This window comes from Rhinichthys klamathensis, unplaced genomic scaffold, assembly GCF_029890125.1.
Source record: "Rhinichthys klamathensis goyatoka isolate OS25496 unplaced genomic scaffold, OSU_Roscu_1.1 h1tg000157l_1, whole genome shotgun sequence".
Taxonomy (NCBI): domain Eukaryota; kingdom Metazoa; phylum Chordata; class Actinopteri; order Cypriniformes; family Leuciscidae; genus Rhinichthys; species Rhinichthys klamathensis.
In genome coordinates this window covers 549,881-563,808 of record NW_026606692.1, presented here as the reverse complement: position 1 = coordinate 563,808, position 13,928 = coordinate 549,881, and the positions used below count along the sequence as shown (strand labels likewise).

Below are 13,928 nucleotides of genomic sequence, written 5' to 3'. Positions count from 1 at the left end.
GACACATCCAAATCATTCACCGTCCACTTAAAAACAAATAATAAAGGAAGGAGTAAAACACAGTCGTTTCGCAGAGACAGAAAGGTGGTTGCATGGCACCGTGGTTTGCCACATTCGCACTTCTCACACAGTAACCCTTTCTTTGGCCGGCGGGGATGGAAAAAAAAAACGAATCATTTCCGCTTGCGAAGACGGATCAGCTCAAGTCCAAGAAGGAGAAACCGGAGGGAGGCGCATTTTTTGACCAGTAGACAATCTTCTTTTTGTCCACCATGTGACATTCGGTGTATTAAAACAAGAAAAAAATCCAAAAAATAAATCAAGCAACCCCCCTTTCCCCTATCCGGAGGGTCATGGGGATGTTAAGACAAACTCTGCAGGAGACGTCCTCCCGTTCAAGACAATCAAGCACTTATTATTAAGCACTATTTCTGACAGTGCAAACCGAGTGTGTGTGTGTGTGTGTGTTTGCGCTTGTCGTCCGCTCAGGGTGAACATTGTGCATTTGTTTTTCATTTAAAACAACCGACCATGGGAGAAAAATACACATTATCTGACTGGTGACGATCATTCGGATGAATCTCACTTATGCCTCTATGAAACGTGCTGTACATTGACATATATATATATATATTTTCTTGTTTCGTTTTTTATATTTTTTGTTTTTGAAGTTAGTTAGAAACCGGTTGAGTCGCTTTTCTGAGCATAACAGGTATACGGTGTGTGTGTGTGTGTGTGTTGTGGCTTGCTAATGTGTTTACGCTTTATCATGCAGGTTGCTGTAGTTCTATCGGGGAGGGCAGGTCGTATTTACACGGGGATCTTTTTGGGTTTCTCAAAGCAGCTTCCTGACACCCCGTTCCTCTCCGGTGGTTTACTTCAAGATGATCTGTGGGAAAACAAACACAAAACAGCATCTGAGTATTAGTAAAGGCCCATTAAACATCATAATCCATCTTAAAGACTCAGACTCATAGGCTACATGACTGTTCAAAAGGAGCCCGTGTGGAGAGAGATGATGCCGATACGACATGAGCGAGGGATGTGCATGCTATTTATTGAGCGTATGCGTGTTAATGTAGTGTTTGTACTCAAAGATCCTCCCTAAAAAAGATTGTTTAGTCTTTTCAGGTGCAAAAGGCAGCAAATGCAAAGGACTTGGTCTTATTTGCATGCTTCTGTTGATACATATTTGTTAAATAATAATGTACACTTCCAATAAATGTTTTAATATTTTTGAAAGAAGTCTCTTCTGCTCAGTAAGGCTGCATTTATTTGATCAAAAATACAGTAAAAATTGTCACATATTATTCCAATTTAAAACAGCTGTTTTCTATGTGAATATATAATAAAGTGTAATTTATATCCTGTGATCAAAGCTGAATATTTCAGCATCATTACTCCAGTCTTCAGTGTCACATGACCCTTCAGACATCCCTCTAATATGATGATCTGATGCTTAAGCTTTTTGTAACATTATAAATGCCTTTTACTGTGGCTTTTGATCAATTTGATGCATCCTCGCTGAATAAAAGAATTAATTTCTTTCAAAAAACTTTTGCATCCATGTTATTTTTATGCAATTTCGTGTTAAAATGTCAACTTTGGCAGGCTAATCAATGCATACAAAAAATGATGTGTCGCATACTGCATAAATAGCAGAGTCGTATGCTAGTATGCGAGTCAGAACACAGCCGGGTCTCCATCTCAAACTGTGGATACGGTCTCAGTCATTTCATCCGGTTATATAACAGCGTTTATTAGAGGTGGGAATCGGCAAGGCCTCGGGTCACAGTACAATATTTTGATGTCTTTTTGTGTGTTTTTCTGCAGGTTTTTAATTCTTCTGCATGCATGCATGCACGTGGGAGTAAAGTAAACCAATAGAAATGCCTCAAACAACATCATATATAATCAAAAATATTTAATGACATAGCTGGTCAATTCACCCACAGGCACTTGGCAAAGTGTGTGGGTCGTATAGCTAATCTTTTGCCTGGATTCAAAACAACTTGAGATGTTTTATTAAAGTAGCCCAAGCCAACAGTAGAAGCGCAGTATGATCAAGCGTTCAGTCACCAAACGTGTAAAGTCCCCATGAAACACAGTCAGCGTTGTGAGGTAAAGGCAGTGTGACACCGCGGCATGATGGGAAAGCAAGGCCAGAGAGGGTTCACATGCAAGCTATGACACAATGACAATGTAGAGAACAGCGACTCTATGTCGGATCATGATATTGTATGTGATGTAAACCAGGTTTAGCTGCTATTAAAAAATAAATGTAATTTATTTCAGACTAAAGCATTTAAAGACCCCCTGAGCAATTTGACAAGCAGTTTTCTGTCCTAGTTTGTCATAAATTAAGTACCAATGTTAGACACACTGAAAAAAACATTATATGCTACTTGCTATTAATAAACAGAGGGAGCTAGGATATACATATATAAATATATATATAATTGTTATTGTAACTGTTTACAGTTATTGTAATATATAGACTTATTTATATGTAATTTATCAACAGTATATACTATTACATAATATTAATAATTATTATAAATAGATTACATAGTGTAAATATATGCAATTATATTTTATTTAGATATAATTATTTTTTTAGCTTGTAATTTTTTAGCAACAGTAAATATCACTATAGTAATGTAAATATACACTATAAAATAAAAACAAATACATTACATAATATAAATATAGAATTCTAGAGCTTTAAAGTGTAAATGTGCAAATCTGATTTTCAGTTATATCTGATTTTTACATTTAATTTTTTTTTAATACTTAAAAAACACCATTACATTAATAATGTAAATATACTTCATTGAAATAATACATACATTATAGAATGTAAACAAGCATATCTAAAGTTTTTTAAAATATATTTTTAATACCTATGTTTAAAACATAATTATATTAATAATGCAAATATACATTAAATACATTACATAAATAATATTAATATAGAAATCTAGAGCTTTAAATTTTAAACGTGCATATCCATTTAAAACAACAATATTTTAAATACTTAATAAAAATACTATAAAAAAATTACTTAATTTCTTTAAATTTGTAAATGTGTATATGTGAAGTTTTTTTTAAATATATGTTTAATAACTGTTTAAAATATAATTATATTAATAATGCAAATATACATTAAATACATTACATAAATAATATTAATATAGAAATGTCAATTTTAAACGTGCATATCCATTTAAAAAATACCAATATATACCAATTATATTAATAATGTAAATATACTTTATTAAAATAGTACATACACTATAGAAGGTAAATACTTGATTCTTTAAATTTGTAAATGTGTATATGTGAAGTTTTTTTTTACATATATTATGTATGTAAATATACATTATTAAAATAATACATACATTATATAATGTAAATGTTTGATTCTATAGACTTTTAAATGTGCATATCTGTTAAAATATGTGTTATATATTATTCTATATTGCTGTAAAATATATATTCTACAGCCAAGAATTAAAAACTCATGAAGCCTTTTTGATTTTTTTTAAGCTACATGGTAACAAACATTATTTTAATATCAAGTAATTGCTAAATGCACGCAAGGTTTCATAAACGTTGATATTAGATTAAAGCTTTACATTTAAATAAGCTTAAATCTCAGTGGCTCGTCTCTCTGTCCAGGAGGGGGCGCCGCCGCCCTACACACACAGCTCTCAGCGCCCCGTGAACTCTTCACAGCGCTCTTGGCACATCACAGGGACGTCCCATCAGTTCACATACCAAAAGTCCCACTCAACACAGAGTCTCCGGCTGTGTTCGAAATGGCATACTATCACACTTATATATTTTCTGTATGCATGAATACCCAGATGACCTATAGCATATTTGAACTCAAGAACACTGAAATCAGTATGGAAGCTGTGTTCGGATTGGCATACCGCCATACAAGTCCTACTATGTTGCAGTATGCAGTGTGTATACTGTGAATAGTATGCATGAAATTCCCGCATTACCTACTACATCTGCTGAAACCTGATGTACGCATCTGAGGACACTGCTTGGGATACTGACTCCCACAATGCAACGCGCTCCATGTGACGTTTCATCTGCGTGTAGAATTCAGCGTGAGTGAACTAGAGGCGGGGAATAATTATTAATGTAACACTTTTATAAGTACACATATACATGTTAGGGTAAAGTACAGTCTAGCTGTGTTTCCGAAAACACTTGTTAGTAGCACAGAAATCTCTACGGCATGTTTCCGATCAAGTCATTTTTATTTATACAGCGCTTTAAACAAGACAGATTTCAAAGCAGCTTTATAAGCAGGAATATAATGATTCAGTGATGCAAACAGAGATCAATGCTTCAACAGAGCTTGGAAAAGAAAATAGTGTCATTATAATGATAAATTCCCTCAACGATTACATTCTCGTAATGTCGACCAATCTAGAAACGTATCGGCTTTATCTAAAACTTCAAATTATAATGAATAATTATATATGAAATGGCCTATTCTCTTGACAAATAAAACCATATATTATTTCAAAATAGCTTTTAAATACCATCTGACTTCTACACTCACGTCATCTCTATTTTCCTCTCTTGTGTAGAACCGTAATTTAATCATTTTTAATAATCTGCAACTATAATAATACACGGCATACACATGTGGGACGCCTTGTATATTTTGCATACTTGGTAAAGCTTGTTAAATTGAGAATCTTTTTTGTCGTTTCAAACAGAGATCACGATTCTGAACAGACAACTAAACAAATGAACACGTAATTTACAAGAGGTTTAGACAAAAGTCTATTTCATCTGAATCAATTATTTTAAAAAATCAGGTTGAGTGAATGATTCAACGACTCACTCAGAAACACTTGTTTCACGACCGGATGAATCAGTGTTTTCTGAACGAATCTATTGAATGAATGATTCAATGACAAGCGATACAGTTGTTATTTGAAGTGTCATGTGACTTTCTAAATGTGATTTGCTCTATTTTGATCGCTTGATCTGAACTATAAACTATTATCCCAGAATAATATGATAATATGAGTATGTGTGGCACAGAAATACTGATCCTGTTTGGACGAAAAGAGTATTTGTGAAGCGGTTTTATATATGACAGATTTAATTGTTGCGGTGTGATTTTGTCAAAGGTTTAATACATGTTGTCATTTAGGAATAAGATCGCGTGTGTGTTTGAATCGAGATCTCAAACCTTTAACTATAAATCATGTAATACTAATATTCGGTAAATAAAGTTGATTCAGATTCAGATCTATTAACATATCATTTTTGCTGACAAAATATATATTTGTGTAATATGTAGGGCATAACCATAAATCTTTGATGTGTGACGTTTTGGAAAAGCTATAATGAGTTATTTTACTGTATGTCTAATTGAAGCATTCCTGTTACAGAAACCCTTAAAATTAGCAAACCTAATTTAGTCAATTTGATTCAAACATGATGATGTAGGTTACCACAGAAAGCTTTTTTTTTTTCAGTGTAGAGCAAATATAAAATCTAATCAACTGATTTTAAGTGAAAAACGTGATTTAATTTGACTTTACCACAACAAACAGAATTTTTATAGGTTTAATTCAAGACTGTAGGTGAGGATCGAAATGTAGGACATTTTCACATAAAAAAAAAAGAAGCATGTTCATTTATTTGTAAGGTAACAACCTTAATTAATGTTCAATGTTTGTCATGTGACAACTACTCTGAATGCATATTGCATACTATTTCACACACTCCTCAACAACGAGTAGGCGGTGTGCACTGTGTACTGGGCAGTAAGCAGTGAGTTAGTGTGCCATTCCCAACACAGCCTCAGTTCAGTAGATTATAACGTGACCCGCGTTCATCTGCCTCCAGCTAAAGTCGTCACCTCAAAGCTGCGTCTGTGCAGCAGTCAAGCGTTTGTTTATGCCTCTCTCGCTGCATAATTAAACTCATGTGTGAGATTAGCGCTCGCGGCGATGACTCAGCGGACGCTGCTGGTTCTGTCTGTCTGGCTCGGAGACTGACGCAAACAAACACCAGAGAAAAGGCCTCTGTGTTCCTCCTTCAGCTCTGAAAACCTGTATTAAAGCACGACTGAGAGCAAACATCACGAGTCATTGATAGAAGCATCTGCTAAAAGTATAACGTGAATATATTAATGTGGCGTTTTTGCACATTTCAAGCCAACGTAGAATTTAAGTTGACTATTTATTTTCTTAATTTATATGTCTGGCCTTATAGTGAACAAATCAGTGGTTTCACCATCAAATCAATTTCTTCTCACATTTTTGAAATTTCCAAGTAAGTCAAGATAATTAAATAATCTGAATCTGAAATATTTTGAAATAAAATTAATAATAGATCAAATAACAACATATAATAAAATGACTAATATAAAAATGTATACAATACAAATACATAATTACCAAATCATTAATGAAATTATTATTATTATTGTTTTTGTTATTAATATCTCTGTTTTCAATTTTCACATTTGTTTCTCAGTGGTTTTGACATTTAAAATAGTATTTAATGAATTAATAATATTATTAATAATAACAATTTGAAATAAATTAAAAATTAACATTGTTTTAAATTGATAACTATTACTACAAAGATATAAATATTTAATTGTTTTATAATACATTGTTTATAAATTTCCAATTCCAACCACAAACATTTACATATTTATTGTAATAATATTAAAGTTTAATAGTATTTATTACCACTATTATTTTTATTTTATAAATATCATCGTTATTATTCTTATATAAATGTAAAATTTTGAAAAATATTTTTTATTGTTATTATTAGGGCTGTCAAATGATTAATCGTGATTAATCACATCCAAAATAAAAGTTTTTTTAACATAATATATGTGGGTGCACTGTGTATAATTATTTTATATATATATAAATACACACACATGCTTGTATATATTTAAGAAATATTTTCATGTATATACTGTATATAGATTTATATATAATTTATATTATATATAAATATAAATATGTTATATATAAATAATATTTTTTTCTTAAATATACATGCACGTGTGTGTATTTATATATATACAAAATAATTATACACAGTGCACCCACATATATTATGTTAAAAAAACTTTTATTTTGGATGTGATTAATCGTGATTAATCATTTGACAGCCCTAGTTATTATTAATAATGAATTTAACAATAGTGCAAATTTCCAAACCACAGAAAAATGTGAAAATTTCACACAAACAGGGCACTCTTGCATTATCCAAATAAAAATGTTCAGTGTCAAGATGTGTTGCTTTACGCTGAATCCCAATCGGTTGTGAAAGATATTGTACAATTAAAACATTGTGTGAACTTCATCTTTTAAGCTCAATTAACCGTGATTGGAGACCGGCGAGACGTGAGCTGCAGTACTTCATTCTCCTGCCAGGTGGCGCTGAAGAGCCTCGAACCGTCTGGCAAGAGACCCTCAGGAAACAGGTTCAATTTCACGTGATGAGACTACAAACGTCCCAGTTCCTGAGAATATTCAAGCCCCGCGAAACAACAGGAAAAGCCACTCGGTGACAGGAAGGCTTCACTTAAGAACGACCGGAAGTGGGAAAGCCCTCAAAGTCTCCTTATGTGACCCCGAGTGAACAATACCAAAGAATGGGAGCGGTCCGGGGAACGCATGATGGGATCTGATAAGAGATCTCGAACGTTTATAACATTGTGGGTGCAGTCTGACCTCTGGGTTTGCCACAGAAAGCCCATTAAACGGTGTCGACGTGTGCGCAACAGGAGTTCATGAGGGCTATTGTCATTCGGACGCTGTAATTGCCGGTTCGTGAACGTCACACACATTCCCTCCTCCTACAGAACCATTTTTAGCGCCTCGTCGCAACGTCCGCCCTGGTTCTGCAAACCTCACCTTCTCCCTGCTTTCCCAAATCAACCCAGAGCGGGAGAATAAGTGGAAACATGACTGTGTGTGTGTGTTTAGCTCGACACCAGACGTGTTGTTTGTCATCAAGATGTGTGGATGAGGAAGGATATCTCGACATCAAAATAAAGCAAGGACATGCAGAACAAAACAAGAAAATAATGCAACACAACACAACTACTATTTGCCAATGTGCGAGCTCTGAATAAGCACCGATCCGTCCGAATAAATGCTTTTGATTTTGCCAATGGATTCGAGTGCAAAGTGCTTATTCAGAGCTCAGGGATTTATGAAAGAAAGCTTTTAAAAGGAGCAAACCTGATTGGCTGGTGCTGTTGTTGCGTAGGGGACACTTGTGGCAGGAGTTGTTGCTGCAGAGACAGTAGCAGGCGTAGCACTGTACATCATGGGTACTTTTTCAGGAAGGGAACCATGGAAGCAATGAACAGGTAGGTGGAGCATTATGGAAACCAATGCAACAGGTGTTTGGTTGGTTGGTAGGATTGTTTGTTTTTTTTGGTTTAGCAATGGTGTATATTACAGAGCAGCGAGCCATCGTTAGGTTAAACCAGCAGATGGCATGCAATCACGATGCAAAGCGAGAGAAGCATGGGAAAAAATAAAACAAAAACAAGAGGAAAAAGGCTGATTACAATCACCTCAAGGAAATGTATCACCATAATCAGTTGTACCCAGAGAAGTCTGGCATGGGTGGTTAGTTCGGCATGCGCTGTTAACCAGTCTCGCGCACATCGGGCGAGACTTTTGAGAAGTATCGATCCTACGAACTACAGGGAATGGCCGTTTGTATGGTCAATTATGATCAAGTGGGCTATTTCTCTAGGAAACTGATCAAATTTCCCAATCAATAGCACACAACACAAGACAATGCCTGTTATTAAGAGCCTGTTCGCTTGGATCTGGCTGTTTAAACGACTTTAACATGACAGTTTAAAACAATGATAATAATAATACAAATAATAGCCACTGTGTGAAATTAATTATAATTGTGAATATATAACATGTAAAATAATGCTACGAATTTAAAATAATAATAATTATTAGTAAAATTATAAAATCCACTGTATAATAATAATATATGCATATTTAAAATACATACAAATATAAAGAATGCAACAATAAAAATAATAATGTGACTGTAAAAAAAGTTTTTAAATAAATGTATAATATTCATAAATTTGATAAAAAATAAATCATTATAACAAATTTCTAATCCTAATAATGTCCCTGTAAAAAACGTAATTTTAAAAAAGACACAAGAAACTGAATAATATGAAATATATAGAATTCAGATAATAATAATAATAGCCACTGTGAAAAAAAGTGGAATTTGAAATAATTTCAAGTATATTGAATAAAACAGAAACAATTACTGTATTAAATAAAAATAAAATGATAATTAAAAAATACTGTAAATTGAAAAACCCCAAAGAGAGAAATGCGAATATTTCAAACACACACACACACACACACACAGAGCGCTCTTGCAGGTGAACAGAAGCAGAGTAACACAGATCCACTGTGATGTGGTAGCTTGTGTGACGTTACAGTCACGGGTCAATCGAGCTTCAAATCACCTGTAAGAGCGACTAGATCTCTACGTGAGGTGGGAAACAGACAGACAGACAGACAGACAGACAGAGAGAGGAGGAACCTACCAATGCTGCTAGCAGGAGCCATGCACAGAACTGACCCTGTGACCATGCAGTGAAGAGTGGAGAGAGGTTAATAGGGAAGAAAAACATATTAGACAGAGCCAGAGATTCAGTATTCAGCATGCCATACAAATCCAATTAAGCTTGTCATTATAGATCGCTCGCTCCACCGTGTCGTCATTCCGGTAAAAACCTCGGTGAATTCCAGGAAGATAAACTGGATCAATATTCGCAAGGGCCGCAATGAGAGGACAGGAGCTTAGCGTTGTGAAATTAGAGCGCAGTGTGGGAGAAGAGGAAGAGGGCAACAGGGCAGAGGAGGAAGATGGCTAAAATCAGCCACACACACACACACACACATCATGCGGTGAGGGAACAGCCACTCCTACGGTTAAAATAGACATACTGCTGTTACAAAAGGCCCAGCGCTGGAGAAGAGGGAGGAACGGGGGCACAGGAGGACAGCTAAAAGAAAACACAACCACCATGTGGGTGTGTGATGACAAAATACACCTACGAGGGATTAGACTGCAGGACTCGCTCCGAGACCCGACGCACAGAGAGTTTTTCCTGTGTTTATGATCATAAAAATACTGCGGTAGATACGCCTACAGGTAAAAAACGACAGTAGGTGGAATATAGTGCTATTGTTTACTGAGATTCATCGAAATATATCAGCCAGGACCATCTTTTCAGTTGATTACACAGAATAATATAATAATAATAATTAGCAGTAGAGCGTTGGTGCTTGCAACGCCACGGTCATGGGTTCGATTCCCAGGCAAAGCAAGAACTGATATGAACGCAAAATGCATGAATGTAAATAATATAGGTCATAAAATATTAATATAGATAATTAAAGTATATAAATTACTGGCATCTGAAATTTTGTTTGCAAATAATTAAAATGTTTGGTAAAATATAATAATTTAAATTGTTTTGTTTTAAAAGAATTATATATAATGTATAAACATTTAAATTAATTGTAATAATAATAAATAAAAAATCCAGACATGCTAATCTTGGATACATTTTGTGTAAAATATAATATTAAATATCAAAATGTTCCTGCAATTTTCACCAGGAGATATATTGGCCAGGCAATATTTAGCCATTTGAAGACTGTCGACACCTTTATTTAATAATTAGGTTTAATTTTATGTATTTTGTACATTTTTACATTTATATAAACGTGTGTGTGTGTGTATATATATAAATATATATATAAATAAATAAAACATTTATAATTTTTGTCATTTCAGCAATTTCACAATGATAACAATGATAGGCAATATATCACCATGTTTATTTAAATAAATTACAAATATCTATTGTTTTTAAATAGCAGTAAATATTGTACCAAAAATAAATATAAAATGTTTTTACAATTTTGTAGAGATAGAGCGATATATCGGCCAGGCAGATTAATATATTAAGCCACTAAAAGGCTATCGGCATCTGCAAATTCTACATTTGCATTAGATGATGCACAATTTTCAAAATATTTCAAAGAGTATTGTATGTTAACTTTGTGCATATCTTAATTGTAATCCAAATTTTTTTTTATGATACACGTATATATATATATATCGGCATTATGTGTTGTCCCATATTGCTGGGAGTCAGATATTTAATCTGACAGCGTACAGATGTGCAGATCAAAGCACTTTTTTCTAATTTAATCTATGGCCGGCAATGCTTTTTTAGATCAAAGAACCCCAAACTTCCATTAACTAGTGAAAATCAAATCAGGAGTGCTCCCGAAATAACGTATCTGGTTAAAAAAAAGAAGTTCCCTCGAAGTTCTGCATTAGTATTTCGTGCACTCGCTGCATGCAAAAGGGACAAACGCATGTTTAAAGGCCTCGGTTATTAAGACGTTACGCCGGAGAGAAAAAGGGTGTAACCTTTAGGGGTGATTAATATGAAGCAGTGTGTGTGTGTGTGTGTGTGTGTGCGTGGGTTTGTATGTGTGCAGGTGTGTTCTTACCTGTGGGAAAGAAAGCGGTGGGCTGCTGAAGCTGTGCGTTGGCCAAAGCCTGTTGGTAGTGCAAGACACTGGGGTTGAAGAGAGTACTGGCCCCGTTACTCTTTTCTAGTGCTGGTCTCTTTGGTAGGGGCTGCAGGACTCCATGGGGAAACGCCTGAGCGTGGCGACAAGACGGGAAAGAGAAGACATGCGTGAGTTAAACGGAGTTTGCACGCATCCACTTACACAAATATCAATGCACACTGTTGACTCGAAGCTGCATCGCTCCGTTTTAGAGGCACTTATGTTTACTAGGCTTCAATAATTAACACACACATTCATTCTTCAAAATTGACTGATGGTAATTTCTAAATACATGTACTTGGTGACTTTTTACTTGTTCTATCAAAACAAAGAAGCCAAATTAAAAAAGTCTGTGAGTTGCTACAGTACATTAAAAAGCTACATGCAAAGCAAAAGGTGAAAGGTCATAGTACCAGATCTACAGATGCCTCGAGGGGTCGCTTCATTGCTTTGGCAGTCGACTGAGTCTTTTAATAGCAGGCAGCGAGCACATGATGGCAGTGGGCCAATGGGATTCAAGCGTATTAACATACAGGTAACAGCAAGCAGAGGTGCATCATGGGGACAGCATTGCATTGTGGATAGGTGAGAAGGAAAAAAACAAAAACAAAAATAATCTGAATGCAGTATACCACATACAAAACAATAGGCATGCACATAAACGAAAAAACTCGTCTCAAAGAAACATATCGCTACGTTCTGAATTAGTACGAAAGCAAAAAGCATCTACAGTACCTGTGTTAAAAGCGTCAGAAATCAAGATTCTCACCATTTACCATTCAAAGTCAAATGGGATTGTAGATATTAGTGCTATGAAAGCTCTCGGAATCATCTTTAGCAGTAAATCAATAGAGAACAAACACTGCATAAAACACACTGACCGTATCCGGCACCCGATATCCGCTATCGAAGGGTTTTCTGTGTGCGTGGCGGATTAAAATCAAATGACGGCAGAATGTCAGCTAGGCATTTCCTTTCAGGGGCGAGCGCTGTCAACATCTCCTCGACGGCTTGGTTTGGTCAGATTAGTCAATACCGAGGCTGCATTAACTTTGCCTGACGGCGTGCCATCTATTGAACGCTTGCGTGATTGCTAATTAAGACTGGAATAGGGTACAAACAGCATCATGTTTCTGCCAATGGAAATCTGCGGTTGTCATCTGGCGATTTTAACATGCGCTATGACATTTACCACCACTTAGCAAAAGGGAAATAAAAGGACACTTGGTAAACAAGGCCAAGTCGTCTAGGAGAAATGCCTTTCTTGACATTCATTTGTGTCACAATATGTTGCAATTCCTAGCCAACTAAGGGATTAAAATGACTCTGTACTTATAAAGCGTAAAAGGTCAAAACAACTGATGCGAGTTGATCACAAAATGTGGAGCTCTGTTTATTCTTATATCCAATTTATGTTCCTTTACATTGCTGGTTATGGGTTATATTTCTTGTGGTGTCAAACGTGGCCCATATTTATATTAATATAAATTAGTATATGCAACTAACCCTAGTTCATAGATGATCTCCAATATTCCTCACTACTAAAATGCCATGCAATAGTACTGGTGAGAAGTAAAGATGTGGCTCAATGGAATGACGGCCAGCAAAATATTTAGTAAAGAAAACAGGATGCTTGAAATGAGATGACGCTGAGGGCCATGCATAAATGCTTCAAATCAGAATATCCACATAAAAGAGGAAAAAAGAATGTGGAAAAGAAAAAAATGCATCTGTTCTTCTTTATAGTATAGTCACAGATTACAGCAAATGCGTTGTACGAGGGAAATATGATGCACTTGAAGAGTCACTTAAAGAGGAACATTTTATTAACAGGAAAAACATCTCTCGAAGCTCTGCTCAAAAACCTAGTGTGCTGCATTGCTGTCTACATAGGCTGCGACCTTCTCAAGCATAAGTGACTCATTTGGAAAACTAAACTACATCTGCAGATAACACTTCTCAAGCAAAGTGCAACTAAAGTCTGACTTTTGCATGTTGCTAAACTAACACTCTAAGCATAAAAATACACAGCAGCAAATTGTCCGTATTTATGACTGAACGATTTTAGTGATACTTTCTGCATTGAAATCTAACTGTACACTGAGCTTGTCGCATGCATGCATTCTGGGATTAAATTCTCCCTGAAGGATACTTGCCGCATGCATTTCTTAGAAAGCAGAATAACAATGCACAAGCCTTAGCTTCATGTTTACGGTAGTCTAGTGCTGTCTAGGTGTTCAGATCAGTAGGTTTAGGAAC

The 13,928-nt window shown here is 35.2% G+C and overlaps 1 protein-coding gene across 21 annotated transcripts in view; it reads right to left on the bottom strand.

The window, feature by feature from the left end:
* Nucleotides 1-202: 202 nt before the first annotated feature.
* The window catches only part of mbnl2 (muscleblind-like splicing regulator 2), a 91,763-nt gene continuing 78,037 nt past the window's right edge, over nucleotides 203-13,928 (bottom strand). For 2 of the 21 annotated variants that reach the window (XM_056258636.1, XM_056258637.1), the window contains exons 6-10: nucleotides 12,083-12,136; nucleotides 11,607-11,760; nucleotides 9,620-9,655; nucleotides 4,014-4,106; nucleotides 204-889 (exon numbers count right to left, since the gene is read on the bottom strand). In XM_056258636.1, the coding sequence (XP_056114611.1) occupies nucleotides 768-889; nucleotides 4,014-4,106; nucleotides 9,620-9,655; nucleotides 11,607-11,760; nucleotides 12,083-12,136 (459 nt within the window). In that variant the 3' untranslated portion in view covers nucleotides 204-767. Of the gene's footprint in view, nucleotides 890-4,013; nucleotides 4,134-8,258; nucleotides 8,354-9,619; nucleotides 9,656-11,606; nucleotides 11,761-12,082; nucleotides 12,137-13,928 lie in introns of all 21 variants that reach the window. The other 19 variants (XM_056258638.1, XM_056258639.1, XM_056258643.1 and 16 more) reach the window with 19 other exon arrangements.